Source organism: Grampus griseus (genome assembly GCF_964374135.1).
Source record: "Grampus griseus genome assembly, chromosome: 16".
Taxonomy (NCBI): Eukaryota; Metazoa; Chordata; class Mammalia; order Artiodactyla; family Delphinidae; genus Grampus; species Grampus griseus.
Genome location: NC_139010.1, coordinates 27,696,210 through 27,715,486, shown reverse-complemented (window position 1 = coordinate 27,715,486; position 19,277 = coordinate 27,696,210). Strand labels below are relative to the sequence as shown.

The 19,277-nt window shown below is 49.4% G+C and overlaps 1 protein-coding gene across 16 annotated transcripts in view; it reads left to right on the top strand.

Moving 5' to 3' along the window:
* The window catches only part of CAMK2G (calcium/calmodulin dependent protein kinase II gamma), a 54,149-nt gene that overhangs the window by 32,376 nt on the left and 2,496 nt on the right, over positions 1-19,277 (top strand). For 2 of the 16 annotated variants that reach the window (XM_082673288.1, XM_082673279.1), the window contains 9 exons: positions 1,428-1,471; positions 8,690-8,722; positions 10,853-10,921; positions 12,087-12,131; positions 13,605-13,653; positions 14,882-14,995; positions 17,009-17,084; positions 17,452-17,546; positions 19,020-19,264. In XM_082673288.1, the coding sequence (XP_082529414.1) occupies positions 1,428-1,471; positions 8,690-8,722; positions 10,853-10,921; positions 12,087-12,131; positions 13,605-13,653; positions 14,882-14,995; positions 17,009-17,084; positions 17,452-17,546; positions 19,020-19,252 (758 nt within the window). In that variant the 3' untranslated portion in view covers positions 19,253-19,264. The remainder of the gene's footprint in view (positions 1-1,427; positions 1,472-8,689; positions 8,723-10,852; positions 10,922-12,086; positions 12,132-13,604; positions 13,654-14,881; positions 14,996-17,008; positions 17,085-17,451; positions 17,547-19,019; positions 19,265-19,277) is intronic. The other 14 variants (XM_082673290.1, XM_082673287.1, XM_082673293.1 and 11 more) reach the window with 7 other exon arrangements.

The following is a 19,277-nucleotide window of genomic DNA, read 5'->3' as shown; positions in this document are numbered from 1 at the left end:
TTTCCTCATCTCTCCAATGGGGCTAAGAAATAACATGGTGACGATTAAGATCATGTATGTCTAAGGCCCTCAACCCTGCCTGTATGAGAAAACTTGTTAAGAAAGAAATCCTGATGCTGAGACCCCACCCCAGACAAATAAAATCAGAATCTCTAGGGCATGGGATAGGCATAAGCATTTTTCTCTAACTCCCAAGTGATTCTAATGGGCTGTCAGAGTAGAGAAATTTGACGTATGTAAAGCACTTAACACCGTCGGTGGTCAGGCATAGTAGTAAACACATTTTAAAAATAAGTTTCAAATCACCCCAGCGTAAACTGGAGATAGGACCAAAGGCCATTTTTGGAGGTCAGAATTCTTGTGATGCAAGGACCCTTATTCTCACTGGAGACCCAGCTTGGGTAGGAAAGGCTACCTGAAGGGAAGAATGGCAGCAATAGTGACAGTAGTTAACACCTGCTGAGTTCTTGCTATGTGCCAGGCACTCTGCTTAGTGCTTTTCATGCCATTATCCCATTTTATAGATAAAGAAACTGAGGTTCAGGGAGGTTAAGTAACTCACACAGCTAGCAAGCAGTAGAACCAAGATGCAAACCCATCGAAGTCTAGGTGGATCAGACAGTTGGACTGATTCAATCTCCCTGGAGTCTCCCATCCACTGTCTGCTACTTTCTTGTGACCTTTGTGGCGAACAGGCATCACCAGCCTTCCTATGTGGAGCTCATCAGCCTTGAGCATCACCCTGTGCCTGGCTAGAATCTGTTTAATACCTCATTATTCTACCCAGTCCTTTCTGCTCAGTCCTTAATACCTCATTATTCTACCCAGTCCAGAGAGTAGACTGAGGAAAGGGTGGCAGTGAGGACATGCCCAGTCAAGGCTTCAACCCCCTGGCAAAACCTTCCTGTAGGTGGTCCTAGTCTCTGTGTCTGTGTCTGTCTGTCCTCACGTCTGGTCTCCTTCATGAACTGTGACACTCTTGTTTCTTGAGAACACTCAGTTGATGTCTTGCATCCTTGCAGCTTGGCTGTCCTGAGAATCTCCATGGCATCTAGGGACAGAGCCCTCACCTTTCACCCTGGCACTCTGCTTCCAGGCCTAGGTGGAAGCTGTTGAAGGCAGAGTTCCCAATGGCCCAGGCAGCCCCAGTACTGAATGTGGTTTCTCCTCCTGAATGCGGAGTGTCCCTGTTTCTGCTGAGCCCTCTTCCATGGCAGAGGAGATCCTGGGGTGCCACCCTGAGGGTCTGACGCTGCTTGAGATGCCCTTCTTGCTTTGGGGCATCAGGAAGGGCCTCTTCTAGGGGGTTCAGGAGACTCCTGGCCCCCTTGTCAAACACATCAGTCTCTTGCGGATCCAGCTGCCAGACTTCAGGATGGGAAGAGGGTACAATACAGGAGACTTGATTTTTCTCTTTGTTTTCACAGCTGCCAAAAGCCTATTGAACAAGAAGTCGGACGGCGGTGTCAAGGTAGGTGTCTCCACTCCTCCAGCCCAAGGTCTGGCCTTTCTCTTCCAACAGTCACTCCCAAGGGACTCCTTGGCACTTTGTCCCCCCTTTCCCCAAGAACCTTCCTATCCTTGCTTTTCTGCTTTAAACCAGAAACCTCTGTGCTCAGAACAGCAGGTTCCACTGGCCTGAGAGGGCAGAGGGATACGTGCTTCACCTGACCCTAGCTTGATTGGAAAGACTCAGGGGAGGTGATCCAAACTATAGTTTACTAGAGCTGAATCCTGAACGTGACTTCCAGACACAGGTTTCATCTCCAGGGCTTGACTGTCTGGGTTTTTTAGGTCACTGGTTAATCTTTTTTCTTTTTAAAGCACAAACCGATTTAATCAAATGAAAGCAAAGTTTGCCTGGTTGACTCAGGGTACAGGACTTGGCACCTGAAGCCACTATCCTTTTGTTCTTTTTTCTTATCTCCAAAGCACTTCCAGAACCCAGCTCAGATACCATTGAGTGAAAGTGTCAAACTTTCTCGAGGCATAGGCGCCTTAGACACAGGCCAGGGACATGGTACCTCACAGCTCGTTTTCATTTGGTGAGGGAACTTTTCCTGCGGGATGAGGGCAAGACAGGGGCCAATAGGGACCAACAAGAAGCCTTAGTGGGGGTGCTGCTTGGCCAAGGTAGAGGGGTCCTCACACAGCCAAGGTGTTCTAGGAGGCTTTGGGGGCAGAAAGGGCCCTGGGGCTGGGGCATTGGATAGGAGTTCATGCTATCTTGAAGCCTGCCAATTTACACCACGGAGAATTTCAAACCATTATTAAGCAAACCTTTAAGTTCCAACAAAAGTTTAAATTAGACCTTTCCCCAGGATCTTATGTCCCCAGCTGAGATATACCTGTGTGCCCCTTTCCCTTCCCCCATCCCTTCCTCTTTCTCTCATTGTCTGCATGCCTGCTTCCATGTACTTCTGCCCTAAGGAGGGGAGCTTGGGCTCCACGCACACTTGCTGACATGGAGCTGGGGTTGACTGGCAGCCCCTCAGTTACAGGGGTGTGAGCTCGATGGTGCAGCCAGGTTAGGAAAAGGTGGCTAGTTAGAGATTTTGCATATATTTTTCTGGAGGAGAAGCTAGAGTCAATCTTTACAAAGTATTTATTAAGTACCTGTCAGAGGCTCAGTGCTACATTCAGTTCTAAAGGCACACAAGAGGTATAAGAGGAGATGCAGGTTTCATCCAGCCTCAAGAATTGCAGGGTCAATTAAAAAGGAAAGTGAACAGATCTGGGATCAGCTAAGCCCTGAATAGTATATGGTACTGGACCCTACATGGGATGGTTCAGTCCAAGAAGCTTCTGGGGAAGAGACTTATTGGAGAAAACTAATAGGAGGTAGGAAGATTGGAACCAAGTCAGTGATTGCCTCTAGAGAATGGGATTGGAGGTGAAGGCAGGGTGGGGAGACACACATTTTGTTTTTTTACTTTGTACACATGTGTTTTCTTTAAGATGAGAATGTATTTTCTGTAACTTAAAAACAACAAAAAATATTTTTATGGGTTCTATTATACATATTGATGTTCTCTGCCCAACTGGAACATGGGGTGTTTGGTAGAGGGATATAAAAAATACAGCTGGATTGGTCTGGTTGAGCAGAGGAATTGGAGGTTTGTGTGTTAGACCACAGAAAACACCATAGACCACTGAGCAGGGAAGGTTAAGAGTGATGTTTTCCAAAGACTTGGCTAAGCGTGTAAGGGTGAATAGAAGAGGGTAGGAACAGCTGAAAGGCTGCAGGGAGCGCATATTCTTTCTCATGGGACACAGGACACCCAGGTATCAACTAGGATTTATTATAGTCTGGGTGTAGGGTGAAGAAAAGATGATGAGAAACAGAAAGGGTTAATATTCAAAATGACCACCAGAGGAGCACAGACCAACCACTTGGAATAGGTGCTGCCTGTAGGTCATTGGTCCAGCTCTACCCGTGGGTGCTGGGCTCTGATTAGACATTAGCTCTGATGAGAGGTATGGCAAAGGAAGTTCCCATTAGATATGGGAGATTTAAAAAGGGTCCATCAAAGGTAATGGCAAAGTGTCTTGAATATTGAAAGAAATGGTGGTATCTTTGCTAGAAATGTGAGTAGTCGTGAAGGAATGTTTTGGTGAGAAGAGAAGTTTTGTTTTGACCACACGGAGACTGAGAGACAAGTGAAGATCTGGGCAGAGAGGTCTTCAAAGGTGCTGGGAGATACCTGGTGTAGCCCAGGGAGGTGTGCAGAGGGACACTCACGTGAGTGAATCTCGTGTCCACTGAGGGAGGTACGTGCCAGGCAGGCGCTGGAGGAGCAGAGGGACGAGCTCCTGAGCCAGAACAGCAAATTTTCCCAAAGGAGATGGCCGAGGAACTGAGTTTGAAGGACTAGTTGGATTTTGCCAAGTTAAGGAGGGGAGCAGAGAGGAGAGGACATTCCAGGCAAAGGGAATACACAAGTTTGAAACAGCACGATGATTCTGGGAACTCCATTAGCTTTTGTATGACGGAAGCAGAGAGTGATTGCACAAAACAGGACCTGAAATGAAGCAGTGACAGCTGAGATGGTGAGAGGACGGGTTAAAGGTGTCATTAAGGAGTAGGTTTCTGGCAAAACTTTGTAGATACTGGCCTCAGGCACAGCCACGTAAGACTTGCCTAAGGAGCTAGTTAAAATACACAGATTCCAGGGTCCAGCCTGGAATTCAGATTCAGGAAGCCTTGGGCGGGAGGCAGAATCTGAATTTTAATAACACTCCCATTCCTCCATATGAATCCAAAGCACACAAATGTTGAAGAGTCCAGGAAAGGCAGAATTTCAGGGTTATCTGTTACTAAGGAGCTGGAAGAAGAGGAATTAGCAAAGGAAATGGAGAAAGCGGTGGAGGAAGAACAGAGGTGTGCAACAATGCCAGCCCTTACAGGAATGCTGAGAAGGATACTAAATTGCTTTAAATGAGAACATATGCGGGGAACCTAGCCCAGGTTCTGACCCTGATTAGGTACTCCGTAAATGAGTTTTATGCTTGAGAAAAGACTGAATATAGAGGTGGGAACGGAAGCTAAGATGCAAGAGTTTAAGAAGGGCATGACCAACCAAAATTCAAAGGCCAACAAGAGACAGGTTGGAGAAAATATTCATAGCAGATGTGATGGGATGAGTTAATATTTTTATACAAAAGAGCTTTCTCTAATAAATAAGAATACCCCCTAAAATCCAGCAGATAAATGGTCAAAGAAGATGAACTGACAATCTGAAAAGAGGAAGTAGAATGAGTTAACAAATGTGGATGTTTAGCCTCACTGGTATCAGAGAGAGGCAGGTGGAAACGAGGTGCCATCTCTTGACTCTTAAGTTGTGATGGTGGTGGAAGTCGGAATGACCCCTCCTAAAGCAGCCTGTGTGTCAAAATACACAAAGATTTTCCTGTTTTACCTTTTAGTTCTACTTCTGGGAATTTGTCCTAAAGGAATCCCTCAAAATATGGAAAAACTGAAAGCAGAAAGATGTTCAACATGACATTACTTATAACCATGAGAAGATGGGAAACATCAAAAGCCCAAAGGATAATGACTAAATAATTATGGGAAATCTAATCGACCATTACAAAGTTATTAATTTTTATGACTATATAATAACAGAAATGTTTCAAGTGGAAAAAGTGGGATATAAAGCAGTACATACAGTACTGTCTAAATTTTGTTTAAAAAAAAGTACTGGGCTTCCCTGGTGGCGCAGTGGTTGAGAGTCCGCCTGCCTATGCAGGGGACGCGGGTTCGTGCCGCTGTCCGGGAAGATCCCACATGCCACGGAGCGGCTGGGCCCGTGAGCCATGGCCACTGAGCCTGCGCGTCCAGAGCCTGTGCTCCGCAACGGGAGAGGCCACAGCAGTGAGAGGCCCGCGTACCGCAAAAAAAAAAAAAAAAAGTACTTCTAGATTATATTCAGTGTATGATATGTGAATAGAAAAAGAACTGGGAGAAAACCCACTGAAGTGTTAATAGTAACTTCACTGGGTGATGGGAATTTGGGAAACTTTTATTTCATACATTTTTCTGTATTTTCTACATTTTTCACCTAGACCGTGTATTACTTTGATAATCAGAATAAAAATTAAGATACTATTTATTTTTTAAGTAAGACATTAAAAGAAAGTAAGGCATAAACTTGTATAGAGCTTACAACGCTATGTTTAAATTGCATACACAAAAGACTGGTAACAGTGATAGGATTATGGGTGTTTTTTTCCCCTCTTTTCTCTTTTCCAAATTGCTTGTAATGTGGCTGCAGTCCTTTTATAATCAGGAACAAGTATATAATAATGAACAGCGTGGTTGGATGAAAGTACTGCAAAAGGGGAAGGAAGGAAAAGACAAGGCAAGGTATGCGGGGTTTTGCTTTTCTGGGCCTTCTTGAAAGTCAAGGTGATAACCTGTGTTATGAGGGAGGCCTGTGAGGCCTCTCAGAAGATCCTGATCTGTCACATCCTGGATCTTTCTTTTAGACCCCATCCTCCTTTCCCAGCCCACCACACCCCCTCCCCAGTTTCTGCTGCTTAAAGTCCATAGGGAGATTTCTTTCTTGCTGTTCAGAAGCTTTCACAGATGCTCGGATAGTAGCATTGGTTTGAGCAGTAAGTCTACCTTGTGCAGTTGAATTTGGGGACTTCAGGTTCTGGCTAGGTTTCTTTGAAGATGCCAGTGACCCAGGGTCTATGGAGGAGTGAGAGCCACTTAAGAGGACAAGACTTGAGGGGCCCCTAATTGAGGACAACTTGTGCATTCCACTAGTCCCAGGCCAGAATGACCATCCAATCTTAAAAGAAAGAGCGAGGAAGCAAAGAAAAGGAGAGAGAAATAAGGAAAAGAAGGAAGAAAGGAAAGAAGGAAGGGAGGGAGGAAGGGAGGAAAAACAAAAGGAAGAGAGAGATGCTATTATTTTCCTTAAGTACCGTTTGAATATTTGTTTAAGTGTGGAAAGGAGGCTTGAACCTTTTTCTGGTTTAAAATTTTTAATATTTAATTTTTAAACATAAGTGAAGTATGGTTGTTTAAAATGATCTGGTAATTAAACAGTGCTGCAGGCTGCCAGAGGAGGAGGCCAGCTATGCATGGCTGAGGGCAAAACCCTGAAGGGATGGAGAAAGAAATTGAAAGAAGCCTGCTCACCTGGTAGAAACTAACCCATGAGTAGAAAGGATTATCTCAAGTTTTCATGCAGGGCAGTTTAAGTAAGAGAGGCAGCTGGGAGCAAGTTGGGAACTTACTCCCCATTAGTTGAAGCAGACAGCAGAAAGTACCCTGCCTAAGGCAAGGTCTGGGTGAAAGCAACCTGCATGGCCTTTTGACTCCAAGACTGGCCCTGGTCTGTGCCCCTGCAGAGTTTTCAGTGCTGTAATTCCAGGCAAGTTAGAAACCTGTGCTCTGCTTCAGCCTGGGGAAAAACTAGAGTGAACAAACCCAGTTGAACTTGGCAAACATTTGTTGATCGTATGCTGACTTTTAGACATTTTGCTAGGAACCATGGAGATTACCAAGACAAATAAGATAGGACCTTCCTTCAAAGTGTTACCACTCTGGTTGGATAAAGGGAGAAGTATATATATGAATGTAAAGCAACTCCCTTTTTTTGGATAATTTGGAAGTAAAATCTCATATGTGGGTATATATGAAAGGCTAGGACTTCCCTGGTGGCACAGTGGTTAAGAATCCGCCTGCCAATGCAGGGGACACGGGTTCGAGCCCTGGTCCAGGAAGATCCCACATGCCGCGGAGCAACTAAGCCCGTGCGCCACAACTACTGAGCCTGCGCTCTAGAGCCCGTGAGCAACAACTACTGAGCCCGCGTGCCACAACTACTGAAGTCCGCACGCCTAGAGCCTGTGCTCCTCAGCAACAGAAGCCACCACAATGAGAAGCCCGCGCCGCAACAAAAAGCAGCCCCCGCTCGACGCACCTAGAGAAAGCCCGCGCATAGCAACAAAGGCCCAACACAGCCAAAAATAAATAAATAAATTTATTTTTTTAAAAAAAAAGGCTAAAGCAAGAGGCCTTATTATATTTAGGCTTTCTTTTTCTTTAGACCTATTTCTAAATTGTGGACCATTCTTTTAAATACTTGTAGTCCCCTTCTTTTGAATAGAATACATTCTCAAAAATGTCTTCTCAAGTAGAGTGTCAGCTTCTTGAGGGCAGGAACATTTATCTGTGTTCAGTATGCCTAGAATAGCCCTCAGTAAGCATTTGTTGGCTATCGTTAGATGAATATGCGAGTAAAGACACACAGACATGTTCCTAGGGGACTTCTATCTCCCAGCGAGCTAATGATAAAATCCTCAATTACCTTTCACCTTTTAGACACAGTCTTCCAAGATATATTTTCAGTGTTCCGTGTGGTCTTTATTTTTCTGCTCTTGTTTCATGTCTGAACATAAAGCGTTTGAGCTTCTAATTGAGACTAAGGCATCCCTGCTTTCAGCATTCCCCGTGGTTTACATCTTTGTGTCCATAAGATCACTGCACTTTTAATCACCAGCACGCCTGCTTTTCCATTGCCCCCTAATTACAAAATGCAATAAAACATTGAAATCTTATAAATGAGCATGGCCATACCAACAAAGAAATGAATGCCAAAATTTAATATTTGTCAGATGATTTTCAAAAGTTCAACATCTTTCTCTGAAAAGGAGTTTTGGGAGTCCAGTGAAAAAAAGTGTAGGTTCAGAAGTCAAATGTTGTTAAAGCTCAGGATGACCTAGAGTAGCTTTTGCTCTTTACCTGATAGCTGCTCACTCGAATTTCAGGCAGACCTAGTAATGAAAGAAAATAAATAATCCTGTAGGTGAGCTAGATAAGCCCAAACCTATAAATTTGCAGCAAAATGTTACTTACTCTCATAGACTTGTGATTTAATCTCCTTTTAAGAGGTTTCTCTGAGCAAATCTGAGACACCTCAGAATATCCTCAATCTGTGTTTATGAACCTGACAGCAGAGGAGTTCTTCCTCTCCCAGGGTCTGGAGGGGTGTGTGTGCCTGTCTGTCTAGATGCTGTTTTAACCCTTCTGGTGCTGGACTCCAGGTCTCCTCCTTCTGCTCTTTTCTCCTGAGGCAGAGCCCATGCTGGTGCACTAACCTGCAGCGTCTCTGTGCTTCTCTTCTTACCTCCTCTTTCCCCTTCTCTTTCCCTTTTGCTGTGGTGTGTCCAGAAAAGGAAGTCGAGTTCCAGCGTGCACCTAATGGTGAGCCTTGCCTGCCCACCCATCCGCCCGCTCCATGCTGCCTGCGCCCGCCTGCCAGCCACGCAAACCCATTCTGCCATGTGCGTGTGCTTCACTCATCCTCACTGCATGTCTGTGCTGTGCGGGCAGGTGTGGCCTGTCCTGCCAGGCGGGAGCCATTGCCCGAGGTGGCCCAGCGGCCTAAGAAACGGGCACTGGAATGTGTGGTATGGCATTCCCTGCTGCAGCACTTGGACTGCCCCCAGCAGCCCAGGGCAGGATGTGAAGCTGGTAGGGATTCGGGGCCAGGTGGCAAGCACAAGGGGAGACCCTCACTCACGGTCGCGCAGGAGGAGAGACCCTGCTCACCGGGCACAAGCAGCCGTTTCCTACAGACTGTCAGCCAGCGGACTTCTGTGTGGTGTGCGGAGGAGCCGGTTGTAGGCTCTCAGCTCTGAGCCTCACTCTCCTGGCCTTTTCCCCTGTGCAAGTGCCCATTAGCACGCTGTGTCTGGTGTTTCGTCCTTCCCACCCTGCCCGCAGGAGCAACAGCTGAAAGGCTGCAGAGAGCGCATATTCTTTCTCATAGGACACAGGACACCCAGGGGAACACAGCAGCCTGAATCCTTATGAAACCATCTATTAAAGCCAGAAGTGGGGCCACCTGGGTGACATCCCAGCCCTCTGCAGATATGGCAGTTTTTACGGACACCCTGCAGTCCTTGCCCCCTTGCCCCCTGTCTCAGCTGGGCTTTGCAAATAGAATAGCTTTGTCCAATCAGCCCCAAACAGGTCCATATCAGCAGCTGAGCTAGGAGGGGTCTGCTCTTTTCTGGGGGAATATGGAAGAGAGCAGAGTTCATGTGAAATTAGATCCACATCCTTTCTACTCCTGGGGCCCCCCTTCTCCAGCCTGCAGAATTCAGCGGAGTCTGATAGCACTTAGGTGCCTGGCTTGAGGTTCCATGCCTAGCCCTGGGTTTGGGGACATCTCAACCATTGATAGCAAGTTACGGCTTCAGGTCTGGTCCAAGGGGCCATAAAAGAGGCCTCCAGGCAAGAAGAAGTAGGACAGTCTGGATGGCTTTCTGTATGTGTTTTAGGAGAGAAGAAGCACATCCTAGCTGCCAGTGTGCCCTCATTTGCGCCCTGCACAGAGATGGTAGCTGTACATTTGTCTCTCTGCTTGTTGAAGAATTTGCAGGCATCAGGCTGCTCCTCAGTGGCCACCGACTCCACAGGCACTCCCAGTGAGACTGAGTGTATTGGTTAGGGGATTGTAAGAGGCAGAGAGCATCAATAGGACTCCCTGCCCTGGAGATCGGCCTCCTTCCTTCCTCGTTATCCTCCCCCCACCCTCCCTTGCTGTGCCACTCAGTGTAATATTTTGAAAGGCAAGGAGATATCCCAGTGGTCTGCTGTTGGGAATGTTGGCATGCTGGGCAACCTACTCTTTCCTGGGGACTGGGTTCTGGATTCACCTGCTACTCCTTGGAGCTCTGCCCTCATTCCCAGCTGACCAGGTCGAAGATTGATCAGGCAGAAAGGCCAACAGCACAGCCCTGTCTCTACTCCCTAGGGTCAGTGGATGCATTTTGTATCCAAATTCCGCCCCTTTCCTCTCTGGACACCATCTCCTAGGCCAGGTTTTCTTCCTCTCCTTGTTCCTCTTCTTTTCAGATCAGGCTTCAGTCTGGTGTTGTAAGGGGAAGGATATGCAGGTGGCAGGTTGAAAGGGCAGCAGGGGACTGCCCACAGTTAGGGGACCCAGAGTTTCTGAATTTTGCTCTGCTTTCTTATAAACCACACTCCTTTCCCCCTATAAAGTGAGAAGATCCTGAATTTCTTTGGGTGTGAAGTATAATTGTTCAGTGACATGGCACCTGGCATCAGCAGAGATTTCTGGAGAGATGCTTTAAAACAAGTCTTCGGGCTCATCCCACCTCGAGGATGCCTCCTGGGCTAGGTCTTTGGGTCCCTCCAAATAATCTCCTCTGATCATCTCTCCAACCGTTGCTCCCATCCCGTAGTGTTATGGAGGCCACCTCAGGCCTAGCTCCTCCGGGCCAGGCCGGCGGTGCAAGGGAGGTCTGGGAGTCAGGCGGCTTTGGTGACTCTAGAGGAACTAAACCATCTGTTTTCTTGTCTCAGCCACAGAGCAACAACAAAAACAGTCTCGTAAGCCCAGCCCAAGAGCCCGCGCCCTTGCAGACGGCCATGGTACCTCCTGACTACCGCTTCTCCGCCCCTGCCCCTGGCTGCCTCCCCTCCTTCCTGCTTCCTCCCAGGCCTCCTTGGCCCTTTTCCTTTCTCATCCCTATAGAGCAGGCTGCTTTGCGCACTGCCCCATAGGCCCCTTCCCCCTCACTGTCGTGCTTGGCCGTGTTCCTTCCTGCATGGCAGAACTGCTGCTCCTGCTTCTTTGCTCTTGGCGGGGGGAGAGTGATCAGGGCTCTCAGCTAAGCCTCCCAGCCCCAGGCTGGGCCCTCAGTGGGTCTGCTGCAGGGGCCGGGAAGGTGAGTTGCTTATAAAAGGAGAGGGTAGGAGCTTTCTTGGGATCTGTACATCAGTTCTTGGAGGCCTCCTTGTAAAATCTGCCTCAGCCTCTCCTTTGCAAAGCAATGAATAGGAAGGGGGGCTGGGGTCCCCCACCTCTGGATGGTGCTGAGGTGTCTGGGTTCCTGGAGAGCCCCCATGCTGTCCGAGTTCTGTCGGGGCTCAGCCAGGGGCACTGTGTGCTCTCAGAGCTCCCTCTGCTGGTGACTAACTAGAGTTAGCAGGGGGTATCTGGGAGAGAGGGAGGGGGAATTGTGCTGCCCCTCCTACTTCCTGTGGCCTCTGGAGCTGCCTGCTGTGGGGCTGTAGGGACAGGAACTCTGCGAGAGGCACAGGGTGGGTGAAGCAGGCGGCTCTCTGGGCTCAGCTTGCTGAGGGCCATCCTGGGTCTTTCTGGGAGACCTTAGTCCACTCTCCCAGCATCCCTGCCTCCTGCACTCCCCTTGATGAACACTGTTGTCAGGGCCCAGCCTGTTCCCTCAAGCCTACAGCTCCTCCAGTGTACTTGTCCCGTGGGAGAAAGGACACTCAGATTCAGCAGGGTTCAGGAACAGGGGCCCTTGTCCTCGGCTTCCCCAGTACCTGCTTCCATTAAGTGCCAGGCCTCTCCTCCTTACCAGCCAGTGCTGTCCCCTAAATCTGGGGCTTCCAGCTGCCTGGGACCCAGTTGAGCCAGGATATTTTGTCTTGTGAGCATGGCTGGCGAGCGGACCTCAGTGGTCATCATAAGGTCAATGTACGAGGGTTCTGGGGTAGGGGTGGCGTCCCTTAGGGAAGAGCTGTAGGTCTGTCCCCAGGTCAGTAGGGTAATTTTCATCTTCCCTCACAGGAGCCACAAACCACTGTGGTCCACAACGCTACAGATGGGATCAAGGTAAGTGGCTCCTGAACCAGTCTCCTGCTTTCCAGGTCAGCAGGAAACAGGTGGGCTGGGTCACAGGGTTTAAGCGTCCTGCAGATGGCAGCCTGCAGGCTGCACCTCAAGGCCAAGGTATTTGCAGAGTCTAGGCTGGGGGTAGCACATGCCTGTTTATCACTCTGTTGCCAGGGAGGGCATCATACCTTAGTGATGCTGAGCTCAGGCTCTAGAGCCAGACAGGCCTGAGTTTGCATCCTGGCCCTGGACCCCTGGACCAGTCACTCTCCCAGGCTGCACCTCAGTTTCCTTATCTGTAAAATGGGGATAATAAAAGTAGAATCTTCTTCCATGTGAAGTTTAAATGAGAGTAAACATTAGCTAGAAAAACAGAGGCAGTCAGACCCTAGAGCAGTCATTCCCCATTGCCTCACTCCTTTATGCCCTCAATAACCTTGTCTCCGTATTTTCACTACCATTAGTAAATACTTATTGAGCCCAAAACCATCCACGGCTCTGGTTTACAGAGGTGACGAGACTAAATCCCTCTCCACAGGTGTAGGGGAGGCAGATAATAAACCAAAAACCAAATAAATAAGATAAAATCCAGTAGTGATAAGTGCTATGAAGAAATGATGCAAAGTAAATAGATAATGAACAGGGCCTTTAGTTAAGTGGTCGGGGAAGGGCCTCCCTCAGGAGGTGATAATTGAGCTAAAAACTAAAAGACTGGAAGGAGACAACCAGGCAGACTCTGAGGCAGAGTGCCCTGGACAGAGGGAATGCAAGGGCAGGGGCTTGGCACATATACGGGACAGAAGAAATCAGAGCTAAGGGTGTGGTGAGCAAGGGGGAGAGTAGCAGGAGGGTGGTGAAGCTGGAGGAGCAGACAGGACCTGCTCTGTAGGACTTGATAGGAGTTTGCATTTTTTTTTCCAGCAGCAATAAGAAGCTGTTGGAGGCTCTTAGCAGGGGAGTAATGGCATCTGATTTACACTCTGGCTGTGTTATGGGCAAGAACTTTAGGGAGGAAGCAAGTGTGGAAGCAGGGAGACCAGGCAGCTATTGTGTATTTCAGGTGCCAGATGTTGGCATCTTGGGCTGAGGTTGTAGCTGTGCATTTGAGGAGAAGAGGTAAGACACGTAATTTATTTTGCAGGTAGAACTGACAGATTTGGTTTTAGATTAGATAATTAAGATATGAGGGAAAGAGAGAAAGAAAAGAATCAGCATAAAAATCAAACCTAGAAGATGACTCTAGGTTTTAGCCTGAACAACTGGATAAGTGGTACATTTACTGACTTGGGGAAGACTCAGGATGGTGTTTGGGAATCCAGAGTTTCATAGGAGTCAGATGGCAAGGGTGGAAATAGAGCCTTCTGATTCCTCCTTGCAGCTCCCGTAGGAGCACATGCTCTTGCTTTTGTTCTGCTTGGCTCCTCTGGTTTCCAAGGGCCTCATTTATAGAAACTTGTTCTTTTTGGCCTGCAGGGCTCCACAGAGAGCTGCAACACCACCACAGAAGATGAGGACCTCAAAGGTAGGTGCTAGCCCTTGGTGGGGAAGGGGCCCCGGCAGTGTCCCAGGTACCTAGGCTCCAGTGGGGCACCTGCCTTGTCTGCCCCCAGAACTGAGATTGGTGGCTCCTTATACGCCAGGAGAAAGTTTGGCATAAAAGCTACTTTCCATGGGCCAAGATATGAGGCCCTGTCTCTTGTTGCTGGGCTGGGCAAGTGGCTTCTCTTCTTTGACCCCAAGTCTAGGATAGCTAAACGAGGGCTGTTCCTGAGGCCCAGGGCTCAGAGAACTGTTCCTGTTGCTGCTGCGATATGATATCCCAGAACAGGGACATCTTGAGTCCCTGCAGAAGCAGCCTATAGATGTCATGAGCCATTAGTAGGGTGACCAGTCATCCCAATTTCCCCAGGACTGTAGTGATTTCCAGGATGTGGAACTTTTGGTTTTAAAACTAGGACAGTCCTGGACACGTCGGGGTGGGTTGGTCACTCTTATCACAAAGCTTTGGTATGAGTGACGGAGTCAGAACCACATTTGGCCCTGTCCCAGTGGTCCTGTGCAGACCACCAGCTTAAGTTTGGGCCTGGCCAGAGTGTCAGGGGGTGTGGGAAGGCATGGCAGGCCAGGCTGCTGGGAATCTCTGTCCTGCTCTTTGGTTTGGCCTCCTGGAATTGCTCCCATGCCTTCAGTAAGTGACCTTAGGCCAGGTCCTCAGAAAAGTTGGAGGAACGTTACAGGACAGAGCTGAGAGAGCATGCCCAGCGGCGATAAGGGAGCAACAAATCTCTGGTAATACCAAAAAAAAAAAGGAAAAGGAAAAGAAAAAAGAAAGCATAAACGTATAAGGCAGTAAAGAACAGTGCTTCCAGGGCTGCTGGGATTGAGGTCAGATCAGTTCACTTCTGGCGATGCTGGCAGGGTAAGCGGCTCCTGCACTGCTGGGCTCTTGATCTTGTAGCCTTGCCCCCTAGAACATCTTCCCCAGGACTTGTACAGGCTGTTCGCAGGCTCCTCTGGAAGCCACAAACCCAGGTCTGTGCCCCTTCCTGGGGCTCTCAGCTGGGAGGCCTCTGTGGCAGAGGCGGCGGCGTGGGACGTGGTCCAGCGTCCACAGCAGCCCGAGGCATCGCCTTGCCCCGGCTCTCAGTGCCACGGGCTCGGGTCCTGTCCGGCTTGCTCGCTCACCTGCCTTGTTCTGTTTGTTTTGGCTGCTCTGCCTTGCCCTGCCCTGCCCTGCCCTGGCTGGCTAGCTGCCCCGCTCCGCACTGGGAATGGCAGCTCGGTGCCTGAAGGACGGAGCTCCCGGGACAGAACAGCCCCCTCTGCAGGCATGCAGCCCCAGCCTTCTCTCTGCTCCTCAGCCAGTAAGTGTGAGGGAGGCACATTCTGGCTTCCGTCTCCCTGGCTTGTCCTGAAGCCCCTCGGGGATTCCCCCCCCAGCCCCTCCCCAGAGCTGTCAGCCCAGCCCAGCTGTCCGTTTGGTCAGCCTCAGGAGCTCAGCCTCTGCTGGGTGTGGGAGCTGATTGGAGGTGCTGTTAAGACCAGGCAGGGGCCCTGAGACTGGGGCCCAAAGACATGAAGAGCGGGTGGAAGATCGTTGCAGGAGGGAAGGAGGAGAAAGCCACTGGGATGTGCAGTGGGCCTTGCCTCGGCACCGAGTGGGAAGAAAGGTGGAGTCAGAAGTCAGGTCCAGGGTAGTGGGCAGGGGGTGGGGGGGTGAAATTTGCCATAGTCAAGAAACCATGTCGGGATGTGGTGCTTCTTGAGGCTAAGCGTAATATCATATTAAGAGCTTGGGGTGAGACAGGCCTGAGTTTAAATCCAGCTACACTACCTTCAAAAATGTGTAAAGTAACTTAACCTCCCAGAGCTACAGTTTACTTATCTGTAAAGTGGGGATAAAATGGCACCTACCTCATAGCATTACGAAAAATAAATGGGATAGTAGAATGTCTGGGTATGATGCTTTGCTGGGTTAATGGTAGCTTGTATTTATATTTTTAGTTGTGTTTTTGTAGAGGATGCCTTTGTCTGCTTCTTTCCCTCCTACCGTCTCCTTTCAGAGTTTCTAAACACGATCCTCTTCACCCATAGGGCCCCAGTCAGGTCCTGCAGATGGGTGTGGTGGGGTTGGAGAGGGTGTGTGTGTGTGTGTGTGTGTACGTGTGCCTACCTGCTTGCCTCTAGAAAGTGGATAGAGCTCTGTGGTTCCCCTCACCTCCTGTTTATGCACCTAGAGCTGCCCCCATGGTGGTGCTGGTGGCTGTAGAGCCCCCCTCCTGGCTGTACCATTGGCTGCTCTGCCTTCTCCCAGTGGTGCCCCTTAGCTGTGCTGTCCTAATGCTCACATTTGTCTTGCAGCCTCTCGCTCCTGTGAGGAAAGGCTTGTGGCCTGGGCCAGCCTGGGGCTCCGGTCAGGGTTAGCCCGAGCTCAGTACGAGGCCTCCCTTACCCTGGCGGTACCCTCTGCTAATAGTGGCGCTCCCTGTAAGTGAGCTGCCTAGGAGAGCAGGATGTTACCAGCAGTCCCTTGGCTTGGGATTGGGGTTGGGGGCGCTCTGAGGGCACCAACTCTGCCTGCCTGTCCGTCTGAAGCTTGTCTTGGTTTTCCTGAGGGACATGTCCTGGCTTGAGAGCTGGTATGAGACTTAGAGCCTTTCCAAGGCTTGTCCAGGGTAAACGGAACTGTCTCACTGGTGAGAGGCTCCATTTAAAAAAGAGTGTTTGTAGTTCCAAGATCCTTTATCCCAGAAAAGCCCTGTGGAGGAGATGAGCAGGGTGAAGAGAATTAAGCATCCATCCCAGGGCTCTGTTCATCCTTTGGAGACCTCATCCCTGGCTAGATTCTGCTCTCAGGCTGGCTGTCGCCCAGGGCTAAGTTCTGGACCACTAAGTGAGGGCTGGGGGTGGGGAGGTGGTAACTGAGACCTGACTGAGCCCCTTCAGGTGAGAGAAGCAAGTGGGTGGTGGAAACAGCCCTATCGGGAGATGGTTCTTTGAGAGGCTAAACCTGCTAGGGATCAGATACACAGACTGAGGGCAGAATATTCACAATGTGTCAGGCTCCTCAGCTGTTAAAGACAAGAGTGTTTTCTGCATCCTGGTTGTTGATGGAGAGGGAGGCAAAGGCCAGAGGATCATAAGGCGGGCTTTGTGCGGGGGCGGGGGGGGTGTGTCGTTAGCTCTATGGACAACAGAGGGGGAATGGAGAGAAAGGTGGGCTCATCTTCCTGCAAAGGGCCTTAAAGACAGAGAAGACAGGGATGTCTTTGTCAGAGAGATCACAGGGGATTCTCTGAAGGATTGGGGAGGGCTTTCCGTCACTTGGGAGATTCCCAGTCTCCCACGGGTAAATTGCTATATTTTTCCCCCCACAGTGCGAAAACAGGAGATCATTAAGATCACAGAACAACTAATTGAGGCCATCAACAATGGGGACTTTGAGGCCTACACGTGAGTAGAGACTTATTTCCTTGAGACCCAAGTCATCTCTCGAGGCCTTCCCTCTTCCCAAAAAGCAGCTGGGACCAGGGGTAAAGAGAAGGCTGGGCCTTGCACACAGTGTCTGAGTTAAACACCAGGCCCCTAGCCTGGGAGCCCTTCCAGGTAGACATCAGTGATTGAGCCCGCCTGTGGTGTCTGGGCCATGGGCTGAAAGGGCAGAGCTAAGTGGCTTGGCAGGCAGGGCTCTAAGATCGCAGCCGTGTTGTCAGGCCCAGCCCACAGATAACCTGCTGCGGGACAGACACCACTGATGGGGAAGAGAGACGAGTAATTCTCGTACAAGACTGATGGGCTGCTTTTTTTTTTCCCCCTGCAGGAAGATTTGTGATCCAGGCCTCACTTCCTTTGAGCCTGAGGCCCTCGGTAACCTCGTGGAAGGGATGGATTTCCATAAGTTTTACTTTGAGAATCGTGAGTGGGTTCGTGCTGCTGAGATACTCCTGCCTGCCCCTCACCCCCTTGCCTCTGTCCCCGCTCACCTTCTCCTCTTCCCAGTTGCCCGCTTTTCCCTTACTGGACCTGCCTGCCGCACCCTGGTCTATGTGCTTGCCCCCTTGGGCCCTGAGGATGGTCTTCAACTGGCACCTTCAAAGGGCCGCCTCCACAGCCCCGCCTGCCCCTCCATTCTGCAGCTGCCTCGTGGCAGTGCCAATGCCAGTTGCCATAATCAAGGCCACTGTATTTCTTTAAGCCTCGCCTTGTTCCAAGACGATTGGAAACCATGCGAGGTTAGGTTGAAATGATCTCAGCTCTGTGTCTGCAGGTTTCAGAGTAGAGGAAATTAAAACCATGATAAGAATGTGCAAGCAAGTAACAGGGCGCTGTTGGTGATTGTGAGATCGGAAGTTGTGGCTAGGGTCCTCCTAGCCATGAGGGAGATAGGAGTCCTGGCTGGGAGCCAGGGGGGCAGGGTATATGCCCTGGACAGTTCCTGGAAGTCCCAGAGGATAAGAAGCTGATTCATCTCCTCCTCCCATCTTTCTTTCCAGTAAGACCGTCCCCCTTCTTATTTTTTTCTCATCTTTCCCACTTTATCCTGGGAAAGGATCCTGCCCTGGATTTTATTTTCTCACTATTTTCTCTACTAACTGCCATCCTCTCCATGTCTTAGCTGGTTATAAACCCTAGGTTATCTAGGTAATTCTGTCAGCCAGAAGCAATTCCAGAATTTATAGAAGCTCTCCAAAAGGTCTCATGTAGCCCCTAATATTTGAATTGAAGTAAAATATGAATCTCAATAAAAGCAACACAATCCATAGTGTTTGCTGATAATGGCAACCCATCTTCTCTTGGTTTTCCCCCAGAGGACCTGGGAACCCTGGGAATATCCTGAGCTTGGTGCTTTGGTGACTTTTTTTTTTTTTTAACTTTGGATCTTTTTAAAATCAGAAATCAATTTTGAATATTTTAAGTTCTTGATTTTGCTCTATAACCCTAATTAGGGACAAGCCAACCCTTATGAAATCTAAACCCACCTATTAGGGTAGAAAGATCATCATAGGCTTTCGTTAAGATAGTCCTGAGTTCAAATGTTGTGTGATTTGGACAAATTACTTAACCTCCTTGAGCCTATTTCCTTATCTTATAAAGAAGAAAATAATATTGACCAAGGAGTATGGCTCATGCATGTAAAACCCCTCAGCACAATGTCTGATTAAAACAGTAGCTGCTATTATCATTGTTCCACACCTTTCTCTTCCTTTTGAATAATCAAGACTAATCTGATGGGGTTTCCCAGCCTCTGGAAGGTGTATGGGGACTTGGAGACTCACAGAATGGTTACTGGAGAGAGGGTGAGACTTGGGAAGTGCAGGCTGGGAGGAAAATGCCAGTCCCCAGGCCTGACACCCTCCTACCTACCCCACCCTTCCCTGCCCCCTACAGTCCTGTCCAAGAACAGCAAGCCCATCCACACCACCATCCTGAACCCGCACGTCCACGTGATTGGAGAGGACGCGGCTTGCATCGCCTACATCCGCCTTACCCAGTACATCGATGGGCAGGGCCGGCCTCGCACCAGCCAGTCAGAGGAGACCCGAGTCTGGCACCGCCGGGATGGCAAGTGGCTCAATGTCCACTATCACTGTTCAGGGGCCCCTGCCGCACCGCTGCAGTGAGCTCAGCCACAGGTGCACCTGGTGG